Source organism: Grammomys surdaster, unplaced genomic scaffold (genome assembly GCF_004785775.1).
Source record: "Grammomys surdaster isolate TR1022 unplaced genomic scaffold, NIH_TR_1.0 261, whole genome shotgun sequence".
NCBI lineage: Eukaryota > Metazoa > Chordata > Mammalia > Rodentia > Muridae > Grammomys > Grammomys surdaster.
This window is the reverse complement of record NW_021604702.1, coordinates 3414079-3439596: the sequence shown is the minus strand read 5'-3', so window position 1 is coordinate 3439596 and position 25518 is coordinate 3414079. Positions and strand designations below refer to the sequence as shown.

General features: G+C 46.2%; 1 protein-coding gene and 1 long non-coding RNA gene across 2 annotated transcripts in view; one reads left to right on the top strand and one right to left on the bottom strand.

The window, feature by feature from the left end:
- Prep (prolyl endopeptidase) overlaps positions 1-25518 on the top strand; it is an 88210-nt gene that overhangs the window by 57414 nt on the left and 5278 nt on the right. The window contains exons 10-13 of the mRNA XM_028775811.1: positions 2302-2405; positions 19926-20062; positions 22404-22498; positions 25011-25142. Of these exons, the coding sequence (XP_028631644.1) occupies positions 2302-2405; positions 19926-20062; positions 22404-22498; positions 25011-25142 (468 nt within the window). The remainder of the gene's footprint in view (positions 1-2301; positions 2406-19925; positions 20063-22403; positions 22499-25010; positions 25143-25518) is intronic.
- LOC114627904 overlaps positions 16563-25518 on the bottom strand; it is a 13241-nt gene continuing 4285 nt past the window's right edge. The window contains exon 3 of the long non-coding RNA XR_003712416.1: positions 16563-16619. This is a non-coding gene — a long non-coding RNA (uncharacterized LOC114627904). The remainder of the gene's footprint in view (positions 16620-25518) is intronic.

Genomic DNA, 25518 nt, shown 5'->3' with positions numbered 1-25518 from the left:
ATCAGGTGGGGAACATGATGCATCAGTAGGTTACAGTGGTTCACATTATAGAAGCAAGAATGTGTAGTGAGCTAACCTGGGCTAACCCAGATGACTAAGCGTAGAGAATATTGTTAAAATACATTTATGATTGAAACCACCAACCTGAACCCCGCCTCCTTCATGGAACCCTTTGTGGACCCTTACATAGAATGGACAGAGGTACGTGGTGCTCTTAATGGCCACCAGCCTCCACCATGTGCTTCATTCTGAGTTAGAATCGTATCTCAGCTTTAATGTATAAACAGGAATGTAGAATGTCTCCTCTCCTTTGTCTTCATTAGGGACTTTAATTCCAGTGTGTTAGTGACTTGCCTGAGTTCACTGAGCTCTTAATTCTCGCTCCTAAATCCTTCACTATCAGTGTTGGCGAGAAGGCGGATCCGTTGAGCACGTGGCACAGGCTGGCTCTTTATTCCATCTGGTTTCTTATTTATTCTTCTCTCATGCAGTACATTCCAACAGCAGCCTCCTCTCACTCCACTTCCCAGACCCCACTGGCCCCCACCCAGTTTCCCTTCAGAAAAGAGCACTGGGATATCTCCCCCACCCCAAGAGTCAGATTTGTGCATGTTTGTGGTGGGTACCCTGTAGTGATTTGAAAAACAAAACAAAACAAGCAAACAAACAACAAAACCCCTCAACTCTGATGCAGATACACACACACACACACACACACACACACACAACACACACATACACACACACACACACACACACACACCGAGTGTTGGTTCTCAAGATGCTAGGGAAATGCCTACACTGTGGGGGTGACCCGAGGGGAAAGAGAGCTACCATCTTAATCTGTTTCTCTGTGTCCTGTAAGACTCCTGTTTGGCTTCTGGTTTCCCAGCATGCACTGAGGTCCCAGGCTCAGTTCCTTATATTTGACAGTGTGTATTTAAAGTACACGAGGGACCATTTTCACACCAGCACTACACTGTCTTGTTTCTTTAACTTAAATATTAAGAGAGATGCATTAAATCCAGGAAGTAGAACTTTTATTGATGATTACGTGAGCTGGAATTTCTGAGATATATATTAGTTATTTTGAGTTGTGCACAGTGACTGGGACAGAATTGAACATCTGATTCTGATATGTCTTGTGATGGCTCGCCTTTGGTCCCTGATTGCTGCCTACAAGTGTGTTCAGGGTTAGGTGTGAGTCAGGTAGCAGAAGCCCCAAAGGGATTAGTCAGAGACCTCTGACTGGTTATAGGCCTTGAGTAGGGGGCGGTGAGGGGTGGGGCCGGCGTTCCCATGTGACCTGGCTTGGAGAAACCTTGTTGACCTCAGTATTAATTACTTTTCTGGTTGCTGTGACAAACCACTTGACAGGACAGCAAAGGGAGTAGGAAGATTTCTTTGGGCTCAGTTGTGTGTGCGAGCCACACACTCTGTGACCGTGGTGGTTTGAGTGAGAATAGCCCCCACAGGCTCATTTATTCAAATACTTGGCCCCGTTCGTGCAACTGTTTGGGAAAGATTAGGAGTTACAGGCTTGTTGGAAGATATGGGCCACAGGGGAGGGCTTTGAGGCTTCAAAAGACCCTCGGAATCCCCACTGTCTCTCTGTCTCTTGGTTGTAGGTAAGATTAAGGTGTGAGCTCTGGGCCGCTCCATCACTCTGCCATCAGGGACTTTAGCCCTCTGAAATTGAGAGAGCCAGATTATACACTCACTTGCCTTGGTCATCACAGCAATCTAAAAGTGACTACACAGTGAGGAAGGAAGGAAAGAAGGAAGGAAGGAAGGAAGGAAGGAAGGAAGGAAGGAAGGAAGGAAGGAAGGAAGGAAGGCCTAGTAGTTAGCACCTTGCTCACAGTAGGGCAGACCAGGCAGCGAGAGAACTGAATACTGACACTCAGCAGTCTTCCTCCTCTTCCTTCCATATTCAGTCCAGGACCACGGTCTGTGGGATGGTGCTGGCCACCATTGGGGTGGGTCTTCCTTCCTCAACTAAACCTCTCTGAAAATTCTCTCCACAAACACCCAGGGCGTGGCTCCTACGTTGCTGCAAACACATGAAGTTGACAGAAAATAGTAACATCACAGTGCTGTAGGAGGGGAAGCAGTCGGTGCTGATGAGGGTACTTCCGTTCTCCAGGGTCAGACTCTCCTCACGCTGTGTGGCACAGCCACCCAGTGGTGATGAGCAAGGCCCCTGCTTGCTGCTACCCTCAAGTGGTGTGTGCACAGCATCCTTGTGGCCCGTGTGCTTCGTGAGACTTGGAAAGTGACCTGAGACTTTCTTCCCTCTAGGTGTCATTTACCACTGCGATCTTACCAAAGAGGAACTGGAGCCCATGGTTTTCCGAGAGGTGACGGTGAAGGGAATCGATGCTTCCGATTATCAGACGATCCAGGTATGGAGGAACTGGTCTCTTTCACAGGAGACGGGGAAGTCTGACGTTCAGGATGCTGTTCGCATTCTGCTTTGTCAAAAGCCGCAGAGCTAACCCATGGTGATACAGAGGACAAATACTTCAATGTTTTAAAAAAATACTAATAAACTTTTGAAAGAAGCTTTAAGGAGGGGGGCATGCCCACGTGGGAGGCTGAATCATGCAGGCTACAGATCAGGAACCAGAATACTGAAAAGACTAGCCGGGTGATCATAGTGCACACCCTTAATCCCAACACTCCAGGAAGAGGCAGGTGGATCTGTCTCTGTGACTTTGAGGCCAGCTTGGTCTATCGATTAAGTTCTAAGACAGCCAAGACTACACAAAATCTCTGTCTCAAAAAAACATAAGACTGCAGTAGTCCTTATATTTGGGTACTTGACTGTTCCCAAGGGTGGATCCCCACAGTGGAACACCATTCTGATGGGGTGATGCTTTACTCTCAGTTGTCTGGAACTAGTGTAGTCCATGTCTAGGTATAGACCCTAAGTAATAGTGTATTTACAAAAACAGGTGGGAGCTAGATTTGGTACAGGATTGTGGTTTACCATCTGTGTCCTGTGTTAACTGCTAGCAAGCTGGTCTTCTGTTGATTGGAGAACAGCTGGGCCCATGTGTTCATATACAGGCTGCTGAGTATTGTGACTGAATGGTTGGACCACGGACTATGGCCCATTACACATGTCCTAATTTATTTAGTATGTTAGGACTCTCCAGAAAGTTTGCCGGGTTATAATCTGTATGAATAGTCTTGTTCAATAGTTAGAACTGTAATGTTCCTGTGGTTTTTCTACATCAGTTTGACAGTAAGACATTCAGCCTCCTTGCTAGTTGGGCATCTGGAAGGGTTTCTGCCCCACATGCATACACATGGCTCTGGAGGAGATGTATCCCTGTCAGCTGTTGCATTTGACTTTCTTCTAGTCCTTCCTGCTGCATCCCCCGTGAGGATGGTATATGTATTCTTTTCAGTTCCAAATGGGGGTGGCGTGGGAGAGATAAAGCTCAAATGCTTGTGTGGAATATAAATCCCTCAGCTGTGAACAGAGCAGCTAGATTCCCAGGAGACAGTGTGCCTATAGTACACTTTCGTACTAGGTACCTGTGCCACTGGAAGACTCAGTCTCTCTGTCGCTGGTGCCCCATGACTCAAAGAAAACTGCTCTGTTATTGACCTTCTCAGATACTTAGAGCATTACATAGGTAAAGACTTAAGGACAACCCTGGGCTAGCACACTGGCTTGCAGAGGGCAGCACACTGCTCTGTGTTCTGTGCCTGTCACGGGCCTCATACTCATTGTCACCACACCGTGGAGCTCTGTTGATTCAGACCCACGTGCAGGTTGGGTTTACAGTTATGCAGCAGAGAGTGGATGCAGGTGTGCACGTGGTTTGACGAGGGTTTCAGCAACACTTTCTGACAGCCACTTCCCATTGTCAGAGCTCTAAGGAGGGTTCTGTGCGCAAGTGAACCGTATCCTCATGGTGTGGAGTAAAGTGTCAAGTGAAGGCAGCAGGTCTGGAAAAACTCATTTTGTTTTCTGGGAATGGTGGCTTTCAATTTCACGTGACTTGAGTTTGTTTTTCCCATGTGTGATTTGAACACACCTCCCTGACTTCTGACTACGTCACTTCTGCTGTAAGGTGTTACCGTGCAGATGCGTAGATTAGCCTGCAGGGCTGGAACCACTAATAGTGTTCATGACCTACATCCTAGAGGTACTGTCTTCATGGAGATGGAGCAGCGAAAGGACCAAGCAAGGAGATGGGGAGGGGAAGGGCAAGGAGACAGATGGCTAAGCCATCGCACACACACTGGGGAGGGCATGTTTGTGGAGGGGTCTGCATTTCACAAGACCTGTGAATTTTGCAAGGGGAAGGGCCTGGTGTTGAGTTTTATCATCAGACATAGAAGAATGTCTCTGTAGCTTTTATCCATCCTGGTGGCAGCTCTGGGAAAACCAACCACATCAGAAACACCTTTTCTTATTAGTTGTCTAAGCTACTGTTCAAAGCAACAGGAGAAACAAGTCTCAGAATCAGATCCTAGAAAGTTCATTGTCTCACTTCTCATCTGAGGCCCATGTAAGGACACTAGTTTTAGGTGGGCTTATTACGTCTTTAGTTGATTTATTATTTCCTCTGCTTTTTACTGTGAAACAACCACATCAGGTTGATCAGAACCTATCTGCCCAAGTCTTTTCCAAGGAAGCTAAGACACATTGCATTAGCAATGCCATCTCATCAAACAGATTTGTGAACCTGCCTAAGAAATCTTATGTACATATATTTCCAGTAATACATTTCTTTCTCTTTTAACAAAAATGAAAGAAAGTTTAGTCTCTCAATAAACACTGCAGGGACTGTTTGAATATAGACATTCCATATGTTGGCACTATTCACTGGAAAATGTAGTCATGCCCAAGAATTGAAACACACAAAGATCAAAAAGATGTGAGATGCTACTGCTACTGTCATCCAGGGAAGGACGACATCGCGTGTGGGCTGCCCTGGCCAGGAGAAGCCCTCTTGCCGTGGAGACTGGGGAGGAGGGTGAGTGGTTTTATAACCACTGAAGTTTTACCACCTCCTGTCATTCAGAACGTGCTTCTGCTTTCCCCGCTGTGTGATCCCATAATTTCATAGTCAGTTCAAGAAGGTAAACCTCAGCATGCTGTGTGCGAACGGTGCCGGTGGCCCGTGTCATCGGGGATGAATTGTGTGCTCTGGCTGAACAGGGCATAACAAAGAAATGGAGCGTAGCCAGAATTCAGTTTCTGGCTTCTCAGAGACTCATTGTGGTTCAGCCAGCCGAGAGATTGGTTTTCTTCCCCTCAGACAAAAATGAAAGAAGAAAAAAATCATAGACCTGAAAATGGACCAGGAGCTGAATATACGCCAACTATTCTCTTTTCTTACCAGTCTCACATTTTATAAAAGACGAGATAAATTAGAAGAAGCCCTGTATCCATGTTTTATGAGCAGGTGCAGACTTGCTTGTATGGTGTAATAGTAAGGACTTTAAGCATCCGACCATGGTGTTACTGCCTGCGCCTCTCGTCCTTTATACTTAGTAGGACACTTTCTAATGTGTACCTCAGTCTCAGCATTGGTGATTTGTGTTTCCCAGCATGCCTTGGGGTCACAGTAGTGGGATATCTGGGTTTTGTTGTTGTTGTTGTTTTGTGGGTTTCTCTGTATAGCCTTGGCTGTCCTGGGACTTGCTCTGAAGGCCAGGCTGGCCTTGAACTCACAGAGATCCACCTGCCTCTGCCTCATGCTGGGGTTAAAGGTATGCACTCCCGTCACCCCCACCATCTGCTTTCTTAAGTAGATTTGGACTTTTTTTTTAACATTTAGGTTTCTGTGACCTTGGTAATAACTGATTGGTGGTTGCTAGCATACTGGCGCTGCTATTGAGAGGACATATTCTTGAGCGTTGATAAGCTTTTTGATACCAGGAAGTGTTGCACGAAGCTCATACCACGTGTAGCGTCAAGAGCGCACGTGGACCATCCGTGTGCTTGTGAGCTGGCTGTTGCACTAATGACCATATATTTCTGTAACTCTGGGTCTATATATTCAGGCCTTGGTTAGAAACAGGGACGGGCCATGGCAAGATAGTTCAGCCAGTAAAAGTGCTTGTTGACAAGCCTGACACCCTGAGTTTGGTCTCCAAAACCCACATGCTGGAAGGAAAGAACTGATTTCCACAAGTTATCCAATGACCCCAGTGTATGCTCCTGGTCATGTCTACACACACACACACACACACACACACACACACACACGCGCGCACACACGCACACACACGCACACACACGCACACACACGCACACACACGCACACACACGCACGCACGCACGCACGCACGCACACGATGTCACAGTTTTGAAGGTGGCTTAGGGAAGGTGAAGGGCAGTGTCCTCATGGAGCACTGAGGTCTCACTGTGCTTCAGGACTCACTGTGGAAGTTACCTGAAGTGGTATCAGCTGTCCTGAGTTGGTGGCCCCCGTATTTGTTCATCTGTACAGTGATGTAGTCCTGCATAAACGGACGTCTGTAGTGCTTTGGCATTCTGGATGAGCGTGTAATGCTCCTGCACAGAGCAGTCTGTCCGTCCCTTTTCTGTGCAGATCTGAAGTGTTAAAACGACTTAGCTGAAAGGATGGTAAGGGTCTCTGTCTCCGTACGCTAGAGAAGCACATACGTACGTACCCAGCCTGTGGCCAGCGCCAACTCCATGAGATCATACATGCTTTCTCTTCCATGTCTGAAGCACAGCTTCACTTTGTATCAGCCTGGGAACATATAACCCACAATGTGAAAGTACCACGGTAGCCTCGAGAGCACAGCCAGCCCTCATGGGTAAGCATAGAAAATCTGCACCGTAGGTCACATGACATCAGAAAAGAAATAGAAAGCACATGTTCTTTCATATTTCATCTAGCCCATAATAAGTCTGTATATGTGGACAGATTACATGTGGGTGTAATATAACATGAAGAAGAGAGAACAAAGGTCATATAAGAGAGGAGGGGCCGAATACACTAATAAACACAAGGTACAAGAGGACAGACAGTCATTGTTTTCTAGTTCCAATTCCAACTTGCAGTTTGGTTTTGGTGTGGATAAATACCTAAGATGTATTCAATACCAAAGGTGTAAAGATTAATATTAAACTATGGCTTTTGTTCCAAATGCCTGTGCTAGCTGGCTAGAAGTTCACTGAGTTGTATCGACTTTAGGGCTAGCCAGTTTTAATGTGCAGTGTTTCTATTAATGTGTAAGTTTTCTATGATAAAGTTTATGACATTAAAAAATAAAAATAAAGTCTGCATCCTGAAATGTTCTGGGCTGAACTTCTCTGGGTTTCTCTGAACTTTGTTCTGAGGAAACAGTTCTATATTAGCTTAAGAGCATTGTCTGAGTGTTGGTAGGTCCAGGAGAGAGAGCAGAGACTTCCACCTGGTGCCTTAGAATAGGGAAAAGAAACCTATTGGTTTTCCTGGATGATGAGGGATGTGGCGCCATGGCCCAGCATGGCGGGGATTTTGTTTGCCAGGCTTACTTTACTGAGTTGTTAATGTATCTAACAGGGACTGATTTAATATGAACGGCTTAGATCTGTCCGTTAACTGTTTAACAATACATATTTTATATTTGATGCTACAACTGTCATAGGTCAAACCAAACCTAAACTTAGCACCATGAGTGATAGTTGTTTGTGCTGTAGAAGTCTTCACCCTTACTTAGTGTATAAAGTATTTAGTAATTCAGATAGCTGTGTATATTACCGAATTTGCTATTCCATGTGATAAAGCCACTCCTGCAGGTTTAATGTTTCCCTGAGAGTTGTGGCTTTGAGAGTTGTAAAGGCTGCCGGTGCGGAGCTCTGCCGGTGCTGAGGCAGGCACACCTAAGTGCCACCTCGCTGTCTCGGAAAGCAGTGGCATCCTGCTTTATTCCATAGCAAAGTGGAAAACATCGGTGGTGGCATAATGCATCTGCCACTGGTGTCTGTTCCTAGCCATTTTAATAATTATTTTTTAAAGATGGGATCAGTCTGGATATGGTCTCAGCACTCAGATAAGAAAGAAGATCTTAAGTTTGAGGTTAGCCTTCATTCTTTCACAAACAGCATCACCAAAACAAAAAAGCCAAACTGCCTTTCAGTGTACACACAGTTCTGAACACCAGGGAAACGTAAACCAAAACATTCATGGCTCGAAAATCACAGGCGAGTATGGGGTGGGAGCTAGTCTAGTCCAGGATTCCCACCTCTTCTGTTGCATGGCCGCACAGAGCTTCCATTTCCAGCAAGACTCAATGTCTCATGGCTGCTGGGGTTTGGCCATATTCTATCCATTCTTTAGCCCACCCCAGCTAGAGCTGTGCACTAGAAAGAAGCATAGGTCACATCTGCTGACATGTTATGGGTAAAAGGTGAGGCTGAGTTACAAGGAGTTATGAGATGTTATTTAAATCGTAGGGGAGACGTGTGCTCAGCTCAAAGCAGCAGAACTGGATGTGGGGGACGTACCATAGCAGCTTTCTACAAAAGATAAAATAGGAATCAACTAGGTACTTACTTCACACAGGCCGGAAACCAAAGCACTGCACGCCCCCTGGTGGTCAGGTACCTAAATCTCACGCTTAGAGCTGAGAAAAAAAAAATAAAGACCCATAGAAAAATTGAGACCTTATTGATTTCTTCTTTGACCTACTTATCATTCAGTATTGAGGTGTTTATTCATACTGACTTTGTGTTCTTACTAGAAATGTGTTTGCTATTGTTTTAAATTTTATTGTATTGTGGTCAGATAGGAGGCACAGAGTTACCTAAAGTTTTCTGAATTTGAGATTTGTTTTGTGTCCCAGGGTATGATCTGTTTTAGAGAAGCTTGGGCGTGCTGCTGAGTAGAGAGCAGAATATTCCGTAGCTACCTGTTGGGTCCATTTGATGTGTGATAATAGCTTGATTCTGATGTTTCTCCACTTTTGTCCAGATGACCTGTCTGTTGGGCAAAGAGGGATATTGAGTACCTGCTGCCACTGAGTCGGACATGGTGTGTATCTTTAATCTCAGTATGGGACTGGGTGCTCCACAGTTTGGTGTACATATGTTTAGGATGGCAGTGTCATCTTGGTTAATGGTTCCCTTTGGGATTATTGTCCTTTGCTTCTTGCGATGTTTTGGTTTGAAGCCTGTTTGTTAGATGTTGGGACAGCAGCACCTGCTTGTCTCCTCGCTCCCTTTGCTTCATCTGCCTTTTCCCGTCCTTTCACTGTGAGGTGGAGTCTGGTTTTGAAAGTAGGATTGTTGATATTAGCAAACACACACTACAAAGACAAAAGCACTCTTGTGTGTATATATATATGTTCCTGTTTGTGTGGGTGTGTGCATGTGAGTGCATGTACACGTATGTACGTGCGGAGGGCGGGAGTTGACACGTGTGCTTTGTCGTCAGTCACTTGGCACTTTAGTCTTGAGGCAGGGTTTCCCACTGAACCTGGACCCCATCCACTCAGCACAGCTAGCTGGCCAGCATGTCTCACGAATCCACTGTCCGCTGCCCTGACCCCATCCCAGAGCTGGAATTACAGACACCCCATGGGGTCTGGCTTTTAGGATGATGTTGGAAATGGAAACTGAGATGCTTGTGCTTATGTAGCAGGCAGTTTCAACTGAGTCATCTCATCCCAGCATGAGCACTTGACAAGGACACACTTCTCCTGTAAACCAGTAGGTTTGTGGATAGAGGATATAGGTGTATTTGAGGTTAGATATGAGTTCTCTGAATGGTTATCTGGGTCAGGGAGGAAGCAGGGGAAGCCAGTGACCACATAGCTCTTTGGGCTTTTGACTTTGTGCCAGACCAGTTTCTCTACTAAGCTAACCAAGTTCCTTCCGTTTTCCCTCCAGCCTGTGAAGGCTGTGGACAGGATCCCTCTTGAGACAGGCCTTAGCAGCATGGCACATGGGCCTACAGACTGACGCCGAGCCTCAGGCTTCAGACCTTCTCCACTGGCTTTTTTCTGCATAGTATGTATGTCCCATCTTGGGGTCTGGCCCTCAGGACAGAGCTGTGGCTTCTTAGGTTTGGGTTCAATGTGACAGTGTCTGTCCGTGTAGAATTCACACATAGAGAGGATCTCAGGCTCTAGAATGGCTGTGCTCAGAGGAGGTGGTGTCCAGTGGAGGCCTGAGTGAAGGGAAGCTGCCTACCCAGGGAAGGAAGGAAGGCGACCCTCCTGAGTGGCCCCCGTATGTGTGCTTGTCACTGGCTGTCGTAGACTGGAGCAAGGAAGCCACTCTGGGGTTTATACCTCTGACAGTAAGATAAAGAAGCATCTAACTTTACTGCCTCAGGAAAGATAAGCTGATAAGATGCTTTTTACTTACCTGTATTTAGAAGTTGTCTCAAGGAGCCCTCTCACTGAGAGGAGACTGAAGTCCATTCTGTGTAAGCGCCTTAACACAAGTAATGTCAGACCCAGGCTAGGGCTCGGAGCTGCAGACTAGTGTGACTCCCTCATCAGTTAGTTCTCTCAACAAGTTCAAGGCACATCTTAGGTTTGTTTTCTTCAGCTCTAATAATTCAGAGTGGGGAAAAGCCTAATGGGACTCTGGGTTTCCTAAATTCTCCCTCTTGCCTCTAAAACTGTTTCTATGCCCGGACGTAAGAAGCACTTCATAAATTCTTGTGGGACTTTGTAAATATTAGAAGTATTCTCTGGGCATTTTCATGTTCACTTGTCATATTAATGGAGGCTTCACTGGATTACTGTTTCCAAAAGTGTGTATGTTAAGTATTCTGTGCTTAGAGACGTGGACTTGCTCATTCTAGCTCATGCCTGGTGCTGGGCAAAAGTATGGAGCAGCACACATGTGCTGTCCTGGTTACACATAGAAGGCTGCGTGAGAGTCCTTACTGGACACTCTGGGTCCTGATCCTTTTTTCCAAGAGGCTTGGCTTTTGATGTTCACAGACAGTAGAGATGAGCTGTGCTCTCGGAGTCTGCCTTCACGAAGCTGAACCCAGGAGTCGCCCCCTGCCAAGGTCCAGGCTCACTTTTGGCACAACCATGTGACTTCCTTTCTCAATCTCAGATTAGTTCCATTTTCCAAAACACTGTAGAAGTTCTCCTGCGGCTCCTGCCCTTGGGAGGTCAAACTGAGCAAAAGACAGGCAGAGGGCACCAGCTGTCACTTGGCAATACAGAGTGGATGTTATACACTGTGCGCCAGGCTCCATGCCCGTGGACTCTGTATCACCTCATTTCTTTGGAGGAACAGTTGGGGTGAGTTCTGAGAAGCTGGGGTGGCTCCTCTCGCCAGGCTCTCAGTCAGACGCTCGGATGCCTGGGCATGGTTCTTTTAGATCCTCATGTAGAAGTTGGTGTCCAACACTGGGGCTTTATTAAGACCCTAGGGACAGTTTCTTCATCTGCCTTGGTTGATGTTTCAAAAGAAAGACTCATAAACCATGTACTCAGGCTGCACTGCTAAGTATGCCCATGTTACTGCTGAAGCATCATCTCTCTACCAGCATTTCCTAAGTTAAACCATAGATGACACTGAGTCACCCAGCCTCAGCAGTGCACATTGTGATATGTGTGTATGTTGGAGTCTATATGAATGTGCTTGCAAGCATGTTTTTAAATGAAATATAATCTTTGGCCTTAGTTCAAGCAGTGAATGATTCTGAAGTAACTTTAAAAGAAAATCATTTAGGATACAAATGGAAAGATCGTTTTGTGCATGCATGCTGTCTGCGTAGACAGCTTTTCTGTTTTGGATAACCCATGTCTATCCATTCCAAAGTTTAATGTGCATATAGCTGATTTAAATGTTTGGGAAAGACTGAGGTAGAGCGCAAATGATCTGAATCGTAGGTGATGTGATCTTGAGTTTGGTTAGTTTAGACCTGCGGGCTCTGACCCCTGCCCAGAAGCCTCTAAGGTAGGAGCAATGGCGAAGTAGTCCAGGCATTGTTGGGGCTGCCTCTGCTCTTCCTTCTGCCAGCCTACAGGCAGCTGTCGGTGATGTTCCACCTTCCGTGAGGAAATCTGTGAGCATTGATTAGCACAGGTAGGATGGACGAGAACCGTTTGCCCATCCTAACACCCTGGAGGATGGTGACCTGGGGAGGTGTGTGTGCCTTTGCCTTTATGAGGTATGAAACAGAAGTAAACATCCACAATGGACACTAGGAGGAGGTCTCTGAATACAATAAAAAACTGCAACCAAGAGTGACTGAAGGACCGCCCCACTTCGGAGGCACTGACATGGAAATCTTGGGGCTAAGAAGGACTTAACCATGCAAACATGGCGTGCAGACAGCTCAGACTGTTAAAGCAAAGGCCCTGCAAATAAAGTACTTGCCTGCAAAAGGGACCCTGGGATAAGACTTAGCCAGAGGGGGCTCGGTTTCCACTGGCCCTTAGATTTATCCCTCTGGTTCCCTGGTCCACCTCCTTCGTTCTCCATGCTGCTTGTCTCCCCCACCTTTAAGGAAAAACTCTTCCTGGAACTTCTCTGTCCTCCTCAGCCACTGGATTTCCTCAGCTGCAAGGCTAAGAGCACAGTTAATGTATACATGGGGTGGGGTTAGACAGGGACTATCTTCAACCGATAGACTCTCTTAAATTTGTTCTTTTATCAGTCGGAAGTACAAACTATCTAGTGGGCTCTGTCCTGGGGTAACATGGGTAGACCGTGGCTTCTTGTAACCTCACAGGATTGAGAGTTCTCTGTGAGATGCATAAGTGAGTTGTTAATGTTTTCTTTGATCCTGTAGCAAGCCAACTTCCTGCCAGGGTTGGTTCTCACAGACAGATCAACCCATTCTGAGCTCATTGGTGAGGAGAACATGAGCACTTGCCTTTGTTTCCTAGGCTGCTGTGACTTCTTAACCAATAGCCAGTCGTACAGTCACATTCCTCTGCTAGTTGTCCAGCATGCACTGGTCCCCGCAGCCCGCCTCTGGTCCTCTCTCTATTTCATCCCCTGCCACTCTTCCTCTTGTCCATTGGTGTGCAGCCATACTGACCACCTTGTTTTGTTACACACACACACACACACACACACACACACACACACACACACCACCCTTGCCTGGCCATTTATTCATTCCCTTTGTCAGAGTGTCAGACACCCTTGTGTGCCAGGGCAGCCCTTCCTCCCTGTAACCGGCTTTTATTGTTTCTTCATTGCTCTGTACATGAGCTGACTTCACATTCTCACCTTTCCTCCTTCCCAGTGCAGTGCAGTTCTGAGCTCAGAGCTCAGAACGGGTGTACAGCCCCACTGTATGCTCAGAGCTCAGAACGGGTGTACAGCCCCGCTGTATGCTCAGAGCTAAGAACGGGTGTACAGCCCTGCTGTATGCTCAGAGCTCAGAACGGGTGTACAGCCCCGCTGTATGCTCAGAGCTAAGAACGGGTGTACAGCCCCGCTGTATGCTCAGAGCTCAGAACGGGTGTACAGAAACGCTTGACTGAAAGAGAGCAGCCACAGCGGGTGATGAGCTGTAAAACACTCATTGCCAGACACCTAGAAGCACTGGGCTGGTCTCTTCTGCAGCGTTGCTGTTGTACCCTCTCCCTGCTCTCCTGAACAGACTGAAAAGGAAAAACAAACACTTGCTGCAGTTTTACTGCAGAATTGCTGTTGTAAGATCTAGTCTTTAGAAACTGTTTTTGTCATACTTTATAACCAAAGCAGGAAAGGTGCTGCCTCACTTTAAGAGAATCAAAGCAGGATTTTCTTTATGATTCTCAGCATTGTGTATCCTGTAAAATGCCCTCCTTTGTGGCGTTAGTCTAAGTGAGCTCCTACAGTCACCCCACACCTGGATGCGAAGGGACTGATGGCAAAGGCCGCCATACTGTTGCATCCTGGTGTAAGTAATGAGGGGTTGTATCGTGAGAGCCCCCTCTTCAAGTGAATGGGTGGGAATGGGGAAGCAGCGAAGGCTGCAGGAGCAGAGAATTCTTTCACAGACTCTTTTTAAGCACTGTACCTTTTATCTGTGCTGAGGCTACATGGAAAGATGGAATTTACCAGGGACAATAATCAGACACGTCTAGCAGTTTGATGGGGGTGGAGAGGAGCTGTCAGAGGAGCCCAGTAGAGGAGCTCTGGAAAGGGGGAATCCTAGGAAGTTTCTCCAAAGAGAGCAGCCTGCCCAGCAGGGAAGCAAGAATACGGCTAGCATCAGTGAACAGGGCCTGTGCAGAATGCAAATGTGGCATCTACCTGCCAGGTCCTCAGAGAACTACAGACATGAAAGCTGACAATGGACATGGTAGGCACACTCAGAGCTCAGTAGTCTGCAAGTAGTGAGGAAAAAAAGAGAAGTTGTCAAAGGACACTAGTATTTAAGGTACTGGAAAGGAAGAAGAACCAGGAAAGCATGTGTCGTTGGAAGCCAGGGAGAGGTTTAGGGGGGATGATCTGATGAAGTGGATCAGTGTCGGGGGCATCAATCCCTCACCAGCCTTAGCCGAGAGCATTTGGCCACCCGTCAAACCACTGAATGCTGGGAGCAAACGAGGGAAGGGGCACTGTTGGCATGGTTGGTGACCCCACTTGCTTCCAGTAGCACCAGACTTTGTGTGTTAACTGTCAGGAATGTTGTATGAAACACTCAGTGAGGGGGTTTGGACAGTGTGTGCTAGCTTTGTAGTCAGCTTTTCCGCACACCCCTGAAACTCTTATCTATCATCAGGATCGAATCCAATGTTCCGTTCAAGACTGCCATGAATAGGATTCCATTAGTCATCTTTTGATTTTCATTTCCTTGATTACTGCTGCAGATAAAAAGGTCTATACATTTAAAGGTATATTTTTTCTGCATTTAGAAACATTTCTGAGCAAGAGCAATACATAAATCTTTTCGTCATGCTAGTCCTCGGGGTAAGGATACAGTTTCACCAGTGAGATCTCCAAACACAGATACAAAGATACACTTCACACAGTCCCATTCAGATAGATTATCAATCAAAAGGATTTGTCCATGGATCCTCGCAGCAGGAGTTCTGAACTTGGTGATTTGCCACCCTCTTCCAGCCAGCAACCCTCTCTCCTTCCCGCTGGTGAGCTGCCTCCTGGAAACTGCCCATGAAGCTGCCTCTGCGCCTCCAGACAGTCCCTTCTAATTGACTGCTGCTCTGCAGCCTGCTGCTGCCGGTGTGCAGCCAGGTCCAGCCCCTATGCCTGCTCACGTTTCTCAGTGGGGGACTGCAGAGCAGAGTGGTACTCCTGGGCTCCTGAGGCTGCTCCTTAACTTGAAGCCATTCATCATGGACTCCTCTTTCTTCCGTCTCACCTGGAGGCTCCCTGTTGATGGTTTATGTCATCCAAGAGATTCAAATAAGAAGATCATAGCGGTCGTAGGTGTGTCTGACACCAGATTCACCCATTTGTTTTCTGCAAGAACTGCTTTGTGTATGCTTGCCCTTCGGTGTCTCACGCTGAGTATGAGGTTTATATTGAATGTACAGATAGAATAACGGTCGTTGGACATTATGCTGGGATCAGATCTCTGATACATTTGGCAGAGCCATCCATTCAGGGCCACTGTTTATGTAGTCTTGTTTAAGCCCCCCGCGCTGCCATGAACTGCACAGAGCCTGCTCCGTTCTCTTCTGACTAGCATCTGCTCTCTTTAATAGTTCACCCTCTTAACTATGAGCCACAAGAATTAAAGCCACACAGTTCCCTTCTGTTTTGTAATTGACATTCTAGTCAGAGCATATGGGTTATTCCTTTATTTTTCTAATACAATAAATAAATGTTCTGCTATACTTTTGAGGTAATGAGGGGTTGAAATGAATTTCAGTATTCTTGCTGTGCTTTTATGATGCAGGTGCAGTCTCTTGCAATAAATTACCAGAGTTAAACAGTTTAAGATCCATAAAGCTCTCTGCCCTGGCATTGCTAAATTAATAGGTTAACGACTGCACATAAGGAAAATGTCAGATGTTAAAAAAAATTTTATTAGTAATAAGCTGGAAATTTGTTACCTTAAAAAGCTTGTATAATCCTTTACAGCCCTCAGCCAGAGCTAATTCTATTATTTCCAGCCTGCAAAGCATTATATGGCCAGACTCTAGGCTACTGTATTTGTGTGGACTTTTAATGAAAGACCATTCAAAATACTTACATTGCTTAATTGAATACAGGGCCCACTTGGGATATGCTTCGCTGCATTTGTCTAGTGTATGGGTTCCAAGCACAGACTCAGTACCACCCTAAAAGCAGAGGCAAAGAAACAGACAACCATGGAAAAGGCTCAGAAGGAACGCCATGTAGATCTCAGGAGCAGTCCCTGGAGGACGGACGGGCCAGGAGATTAGCCGATCCCTTATTTATAGTAGCTGAGAATGTGGAGTCAGGAGGCCAGAAACCCCACTTAGATCTTAGCCCCATCATTTCCAGGATGTGTGGCTTGGGCCAGTTAACCTTCTTACTCGTTTTCTTTTCTTTGCTTCTCTCTCATATTTCTTCCATTGTTCTTTGAGATGGCCTCTCACTGTGTAGCTCAGGCTGGTCTTCACCCAGCGCTCCTCTCTGAGCCGGGATTCCAGGTATTAGATCACACCTAGGAGGCTCCATGTGCCAGCGTGGCCCCAGGTGCAGTGGGCAGATCCAAAGTATAGGCCTCCTGTGGATTAAAAGGAGAATATCTTCAAGTCCTTAAACTAACACTTGGCACACTGTAATCACTGCAAGGGTCTTAGACACGCCGAGTAAGCCAGTGTGCATTTAAACAAAACTGACAGGCAGATTAGTGTTGGCTTTTATTTTGTGCTGTGTATGGGTTGGCGGGTGACAGAGAACAACTTGCTGGAGTTGTCTAGATGACTTTAGCTTCTGTCATGTTGACATAAACTATTCAGCACAACTTGGGTCCCAGGGATTGAACTCAGGTCATCAGGTTTGGCAGCAGGCACTGAACCTGCTGTGCCATCTTGGCAGCCCCTGGTGGTTACTTTTAAACATCAAGAACTGGGTTTGATTAGCTTGCATAGGAATTCGCTGTAACTAGGTCCTGTCTCCAGGATCCTCCAGAGTGAATGGTCATTATACCATTTGAAGGTTCTTTCTCTGGTGTTTACTAGAAATATTCAAGCAAAGAATACACCTGCCTGACCTGACCTGTATCGTTGCAGTGCCTGCAGCTGAATTTGAGGGGAAGGGGGTCAATACAATGAGCTGCCAAAAGTGGATAGGTATTTGTTCGGTTGAAATTCCTTTGTGACGGGCTGTGGCATTGGATTCGAGGCTTTGAAGGTATGGAATAGCTGCCTCTCTAGACAGGGCATTGGAGCTAGGAAGAAATCAACATGGCAAAGGCAGAGTCTTGGCTCTGGAGGGGATGGAAACATTCTGTAATGGGGAGTCATCACATTGGAGAGAGGCTTAAGGGGCTGGAGAGGTGGCTCAGGGGTTAAGAGCACCTGCTCTTAACCTCGCCCAGAGGTCCCAAGTTTGATTCCTGGCACCCACAGAGGTAGCTCACAATGGCCTATAACATCTTGGTAGGCAGGGGTCCAGCTCCCTCTTCTGCCCACCATCACACGCACACTAAAATTTAAAAACAAACTTTAAAAGGGGAGCCTCAGAGGTAAATCCAGGAGTAGGTGCCCAGAGTCTGAAGGTAGGAGTCCCCGTTGGAAGGCTATGCTACCGTGCCAGGGGCCAGGAATGGTTTGAGCCCCAGGAACAAGCTGGCCTGGGTGTTTGGGGACTAGAACGTTTTTTCAGTGTACAATTCTCCTATTACTCACTTTGCCCTGGATGATGGGTGAGACCTCCTCATCTTATGGAGGAGCAGAGGGCACACATGCACTCTGGGGGCAGGTCTTTGGATGTCATCTTTTGCCAGAACAGCCATGTTGCCGGAATATAACTCTACTGCAATGGCAGGATGCAGGGCAATCTCTGCCTTTTCCTTACAGAAACTGCCTCCTCTCTCCCTCTCCTCCTCGTTCCCCTCCCACTCCCCTGAACGTTGGGCATATCCTATCTCTGACTCATTCTGTCAATCTTTTTCTGACTTGTCACTTTGCCCCTCAATTAGACATCATTGTTTAGGATTAAAGGTGTGTGGCATGTCCACACACTTAGAAGGACTTTGGATGTGATCCCTCGCCAGAGCAGCCATGTTGGTAGATTAAAATTTCCCTATAATTTTGGCCACCACAGAACCTACATACACACATGCATACACAGACACACATAAATAGAAATAATTGAATTTCTTTTAATCTTTCGACCTGAGTTCGGGACGGAAGTTCAGTTACTAAGAAAGTTGGATTGGCTTTCTCCATGAGTTTTTCTCCAGCAGTTTTTGTCTTATCTGTGAAATGAATTGTGTCTGTCTAAAAAAATACTATTGAAGCTTTTACTAGAAGAGCATAGCAGTCTCTGGTGGGATTTTCCTTGTTTAATAATTCGTTCCTCGACACGGTGGCACTGGTCGTCTGGAGCGGGATGGGCTTTCTGAGATTCACTGTAAAATAGTGATCATTATTAGCTTTCCAATGCTGTACTAAAGGCATCGTGACCAAAAGCAACTTGGGTGGAAGGGTTGATTGAGCCTGCACATTGTAGTTTGTCACTGAGGGAAGCCAGTGCAGGAGTCCAGGACAGGAGCTAAAGCAGAGCCACGGAGGAATGCTGCTTGCTTACCTACCGGCTTGCACCTTGTGGCTTTCTGAGCCTTCCTTATACCATCCCCGACTGACCACACACCCGGTGGTGGCCCCTCACACACAGTCATTAATCCTGACAAAATGCACTTCAGTCTTGCCTACAGACAATCTGATGGAGGCATTTTAAGTTGAGGTTCCTCTTCCCAGGTGACCATAACTTGTGTCAAGTTGTAAAAAAAAAAATCTAACAGTTACTCCCACAACACCTGTCCCTGAAGTCCATCGATTCTGCCTATTCTCCCCTCCCTGCTCCCTCTGTTTGCTTTCAAGGACCTTGGGCAGCTTTCTGGTTCAGAGCCCTATCCTTAAAAGCCTCAGGTGCAGTGTAACTCTAAAATAAAAGAGAATCTCGGTGCCCTCCTGTGTGACCAAGGTCAGCAGCATGCCTCAAGCCCAGCTGAGCCACACCTCTTCCCAGTGCCACTTGCAGTAAAAATACCATATTTGCTCAAAGAAGAAGCTATTTACAGCGGCCTGCTTATCTGCTGTTGGTAGTTTATCACTCAGTCTGTGACTTATCGCTGCAGCAGTGCTCAGTGTTCCCTTCCTTATCCTCTTTTTTCAATCCTTTATCCCAAAAGTAATGGATATGGAAATGTTGACTGAACTTGCCCTTAGATGTCCCCGATTTAGAAAAGGTTTCTGAGCCTTAATTACCAACGCTGAGAGAATGGCTTTGTTTAGCCAAGAATAATAGGATTCCATGATGCCCCTCGGCAGCTCTGAGCTAATGCTTTTTGTTCTCACTAAAATTTGTTTGATAGTAAAATGCAGAGGAATGAAGACATATTGAGTGTCTTGACCTTTAGAGAAGAAGTTGGTCGTGAAATTTGTCTTTAAGACAAGATGTCCCCTTAGATTAAATTGATTGGCAGAGTCTGGCTTTCCAGCGTGAGGCAGTGAGCATCAGAGCACCGAATGCCCGTTCTCCTCTGTGGCTTCATAATGGGTACTTTGGGTGATTAAAAACCAAGGGTAAAGAAGATGAATAACCTGTCCGAGAGCACCTAGCTAGTGATGGGCTGAGAATTCAGGCTCCTTGCCCGGTTCCTACATCCATGTCCTCTGCTCTCAACCATCTCCGAATGAAAACCTGCCTCGGCACCGCGCGAGCCCTACGCGGTACTAGATTTTCACCATGCGTGTTGAACAGAGAATTCAGCAACTTTCTGTTGTCACCTCTAAAGCCATGCACATTTCCACATCACGCTGTGTGTGACTGAGGTTTCTAACCCCCATTTCCTTTGTCGTAGGTTTTCTACCCTAGCAAGGATGGCACAAAGATTCCAATGTTTATTGTGCATAAAAAAGGCATAAAGCTGGATGGCTCACACCCCGCTTTCTTGTATGGCTACGGGGGCTTCAACATCTCCATCACACCCAACTACAGGTAAGCGGGGGACACCTGACAAGGGTGTGATCGTCTGCACAACGTGGGGATCTGCTAAGTCACATGTTTCTAGCTTGGTGGTATTTCATAGAGGGGCAGGACTTTAGATGAATACTTTAATCTTTACTTAGGAACTGCAGAACCTTTACCAGCCAATTTTAGTCTCATTATTCGATGCCCTCAGTAGGATAGGTTGTTGACATGGCTGCGGAGTCAGTCTACAGCTATGTGGTTATTAAAGACTACCCTCCATCACGGTCTTGAGAAGACTCTCCTGTCCGGTCTCTATTGGCAGACAGCATGTCACCATCTTCTGCATCTCTTCAGAGAAATACTTTCATAGCTAATGATTGTATTTTCTCAGCAGAGGCCTAAAATATATTGTATTAATATTTAGTCATAAATATATTTCCTGAGTACTCAAATGCCTCATGTGTTTTAAACTGTTCTGAGATTATTTTCTAGGTAACAAATGCTTATATCTACATACATGCATTGCCATTATTTGTATAAATAGCTTCTGTCAGTTTTCTTGCAATCTCAATATCCCATTCCTAGTATGAAATGTGATTTGCTTTGAGTGTTTTTAATAAAAGGATTTTGTACTTGAAGCCCCAGCATTAAGCATTCTTCTGAGTAGCACTCATTTGAAATCTGGTCCACAGATTCACCCTGGATCTTTTGTGTTTGTGAAGAGATTTGTGGACTGGTGGTGACTGGGACAAACTAATTCATATCTCTCCATCTGCTGTTCTAAACGTGACTAACTACAAGAAAGATGTTGCCTTGTTTTAGACATTGAATGACTGTAACTGCTCATTACTTTAGATTTAATGAAGTTGAAAGAGGGCTCGTGCCCTCAGCAGCATCCTTTAATTGAGACTGGACAATCCTGAGGAGTTGATTGCTTACTTTGGTTGGCAGAACAAGGGAGCTCTTGTATAAAATCCAGAAGAGCAGTATTTCATGACGAGGGAGGGTTCCAGTCAAATGTCATCGTGGTGGCACTACCCAGGGCACAGGCTGAAGTGAGGCTGGAAGGAAGCGCTCTCCCTGCTTGAACTCTTCTCTGGCCTGCTGTCTCCTTAACTCAGCCCTATCTGTGGTCCCATCACAGGCCACACTGATTCACAGGCCACACTGATTCTGAGACAGTTGATCTGGAAACTCGAGCCAGTCCGTGACTATTAGCTGAGCCTAAATATGGCATTGTTTGCCTTTCTTTATACGCAGCTTCCAGTGATGTGCTGTGGAGGTGCAGGGGTGGTGGCACACGCTCCAGCCAGTGCAGAACGACATGTGCACACTCTCCCCTGTTCCTTCATCCTAGTAGGAGTGAGAGCACCTCGATCCCTGAGTGGATCTACCATGTCTAAAGCTAGCAGCCTATCCATTTGTACAGTAAGTTCCTTTTAGACCTGTAGGCCAGGAATCAAGAAAGGATCCTCAGAGCGTTTGATCTCGGTAGTGGACATCATAGTTTCAAGAGATAGTTTCATCAGAGATGTATGGATATGTAAAGACCAAATCATTAAGTCATCTTGGCTAATTGGACATGCTTAGTCTGATGGTGTCTACCTCCTTCTGACTACCTTTCATGTCCTCAGTAATCCCACCCTCACCTCTAAGAAAAAGAAGAACATCAGAAATAGTGTTGCAAGCAAAATAACTGTAACAATAGAAAGATGTCACTGCACACATTTAGGTCAGAGGAAAAAGAAAAGAAAATCCAGGGTTTCCAAAAGGCTTAATATTTTTTCTTCTGGACAGTAATCTTTTATTTCTAGAACATACTTCCCAGCCTTGAAGCTTGTTTCTCTCCAATTCTTTGTGGTCTCTCATCCTTTCAAATCACGTATTATGTAATTTTTATCTAAGTTTCCTTAGAAATGGAAATAGGCACTTGGTCGAGAAGAAGCTTGTTCTTTTCCAAGTTGATCAGTGCAGACAGAGTTCCCTCTTGACAGGTCCACTCAGAGTGACTGGGAGCCCAGCTCCAGTCCTGCCTGGCCTCCATCTGTCTATTTGCCATGATAGTCACTGCAAAGGTAGACTAGTGTGAACTGTAACCCTCTGGTTATCCCTGTGTCAGCATTATGAAGTGTGAATTGTTTATCAGTGTAGGAAAGTGAAATGCACTGTTTATGAAGGTCCATGAGCTGGGCAGGCAACCGGTAATCAGAGCTTACATGTCTTTCACTGCTGTCAAGTAATAATAAAAATACTGGGCTTCTGCTTGGGTACAGTTCAGCCTGGAGTGTTCTTAGGATACCTAGTTGCATTGAGATGGAGGGAGGAGTCTTGGTGCTTGAAGATTAAACTGTCAATCTCTGGTTCCCAGCGTGTCCAGGCTCATTTTTGTGAGACATATGGGCGGCGTCCTCGCGGTGGCTAACATCAGAGGCGGTGGTGAATACGGAGAGACGTGGCATAAAGGTGAGCCGTTTTCTCTGCAGAACCGAGAGTCTGGCCTGATTGAAGCACGGGTCGCACTGATCTCCCTGTTCCGACGAGCTGGGGCAGAGAGAAGCCAGAGCTTTTTGGCAGAATAGGAGGAGCCCTTTCAGACACATTGCATGCACAGCGCCCCCATCGCAAACAACTCTTTCCGTGTTATTTTCCTTTGTAGCCTGGGGTAATGAAGCTCAGTTTTTCAGAGATGTTCCTCATAAGATCCTTATCGGATTTTTGTTTCTTCAGCAACACCTGAGTGGTTGTAGGAGGTAGACTTTGAGCGCGTCTGTCATCTACTTCTCCTCCTGATGGCCTTGCTTGCCACTTTGGCATTCTGGCTGTCTCAAAAGAGGCGTCAAAGCGGGCCAGTTTCTGCTAAGAGAAACGAATGGTCCCATGGCCTTCCTGTTCCTGTGGACCCATCCTGGCTCCCAGTGTTCGGAGATAGCATGCCTGCCTAGCATTGTGCTGAGAAGGCTAAGTAGCTTTTAGACACAGATCCTGTACTGTAGCCTTTTCTTATTTCTCTGTGTCTGTTTCCTGGCCTCTTGAGGCATTCTTTCTGTATGGAGCCTCCCATACCCTGGTCCAGACTTCCATGCAACCAGAAGTGTTCTTGGATTGTGTGGTCCGTTGCCTCATGGTGCGGAACATAGACCGCTCTCCCTCCAGCCTTACACTTCCCAAACCCTGCCATCTGCATTCATTTGCCACGTGACCGAGTGGTCAGCAGTGCTAGCGGGTGTCATTGACCCCAGTCAACAGGTGTCTTCCCTCAGTGCGGGAACATCAGAGACACTTCTTCTCCACTCTCCAAGGCCCATGGCTCTGCTTTCCTGTATCAATTCAGCAGCAAGAGTGAGCGTATAAAAAGATCCCTACGTGCCTAGAGAGGCCAAGCCCTGGCCCTGGTGTCCAGCACAGACTCATGGGCTACCTGACATCACCCAAACTGCAGGAGTGTCATGGCAGGACCCAGTGCCCCAACATACCCCGTTGTCACCATATTTGAAACAGTGACTGTGATTTTTGACCAGATAGTAGATGGATCTCAGTTACCCTAAATACAGGGCTATGTACAAAAAGATGGTTGAAAAAAGGAAAAATATATACATAGCATAAATTTCATTTCAACCCAAATTCATAGTCTGAGATTAGCCTGTTTGACTCATCTAATTTTTATATAGTTATTCATACGCACAATATCCTGACCACAGACTGTGCTCTTGGGGCCAGCTCCTGAACCAGATTCACCCCCTAGGAAATGGACCCCATGGTCTATCAGGGACAGTGCCCTTGGTCCTGGTCTACTTCCTACACCCATTCATTAACTACACCAGCCACTACCCAAAGCCTCGGGAACAGCAGCCTGGAGCCTGACTAAGACTAAATTAGTTTTGAGTTTGTTTGTTTTTTTTTTGTTGTTGGTTTTTGTTTGTTTGTTTGTTTGTTTTTCCTGCTTGAAAGCATTAGTGAAAGGAGCAGAAGGAAGGTTCCTTCTCCAGTTCTAGCCTGGTGTTCAGAGCGCGATGGATCCAATTCTCATTCTCTTTATATGCTTAAAATGTAATGCACTTTTAAAAATAGGCATATGCACCAAGGGCTATTGTTCCTGGAAACTAAGTAATCCTCGCTGTTCTAATTCACCAGTAATTGCTTATTAGAATCTTAATAACATTTGTTTTGATGTAAAAAAAATTTTCTTTCAGTAGCACTGCTTCATCTTTAATTGAATTTCTGCACAAGTGGTTAATCTCGACTATCTAATTAGATCTGGGTCTGCTTTGTTCATTCACAGGCCTCTGTCCTCTGAGGCCTTCCCTTTCGGTGTTCCGAGGTCCTGTAGCTTTCTCACTGAGTGACTCCATTGGCACACACATAGGAAGGGGCTGCATACAGGCGGTGGATGATGGTGCTCAGATGGTCCCTCGGGAGACATCTGACAGTCAGAAACTCCTGCTCGGCCCCGTTGCAGCCCCACTAACAGCCAATCTTGGCATCTCGTTTAAATTAGTGGCTGAGCATAGCTGGACCATTTCTCTCTAAAACACTGCCTAGAGGAAGGGTGAGTTCTCCATGGCAGGAAGCGTGAGCAGCCCATGCCACTAGCTTCCGGTGGTGTGTGCTCCATGGAACTCGGAGGACTGATGGCCACATCAGTCCTTGGTCCATTTCTCATTTAGCTTCTTAAAGTAGAGATTCTTTTAATGTCACAATTCTCTCACATGGTCTTTTTCTTTCTGGGGGCTTCTAACTTACCTAAGTTGTACAGTTTGTCAATAAAATACAAATTCACCGTATGGGTTCCCAGTTGTGCTACTGAGATTTCCATAGTCCATAACAGTGCAATTGAGGCCCTTCTATCAGTGTGACTTAAGCAACCGTCGTTGACATTGGTCAGCACTGGAAACCTAACACACTCCTCATTTGCAATCCATGTAGTTGTTACTTGCTTTTATGCGGGTGTTGTCTTTAATTGTCTTTCACTCTGTAGGTGGTATCTTGGCCAACAAGCAAAACTGCTTTGATGACTTCCAGTGTGCTGCTGAGTACCTCATCAAGGAAGGTTACACATCTCCCAAGAGGCTCACGATCAACGGAGGCTCCAACGGGGGACTCTTAGTGGGTGAGACCTGCATCTCATTCAGGCAATCGCTAGCCGAGCCTCTCGGGGTGTTCCAACAGCTCCCTTTAACTTTACAGCTCACAGAGGGAGGTAGTAGAGAGAGTAAGACTCACTCACATTTGCACTTCTGAAACAGAAAACCAGGATGTCTGGACCTGCATCATACTGAGTAAGCTCGGACTGCTCTGACCACTGTACTCTCCAAGCTAAAGTCAGACTGGCAGCATTCAGCCTGCTCTGACCACTGTACTCTCTGCAAGCTAGTCACAGATTGGCAGCATTCAGCCTGCTCTGACCACTGTACTCTCCAAGCTAAAGTCACAGACTGGCAGCATTCAGCCTGCTCTGACCACTGTACTCTCCAAGCTAAAGTCAC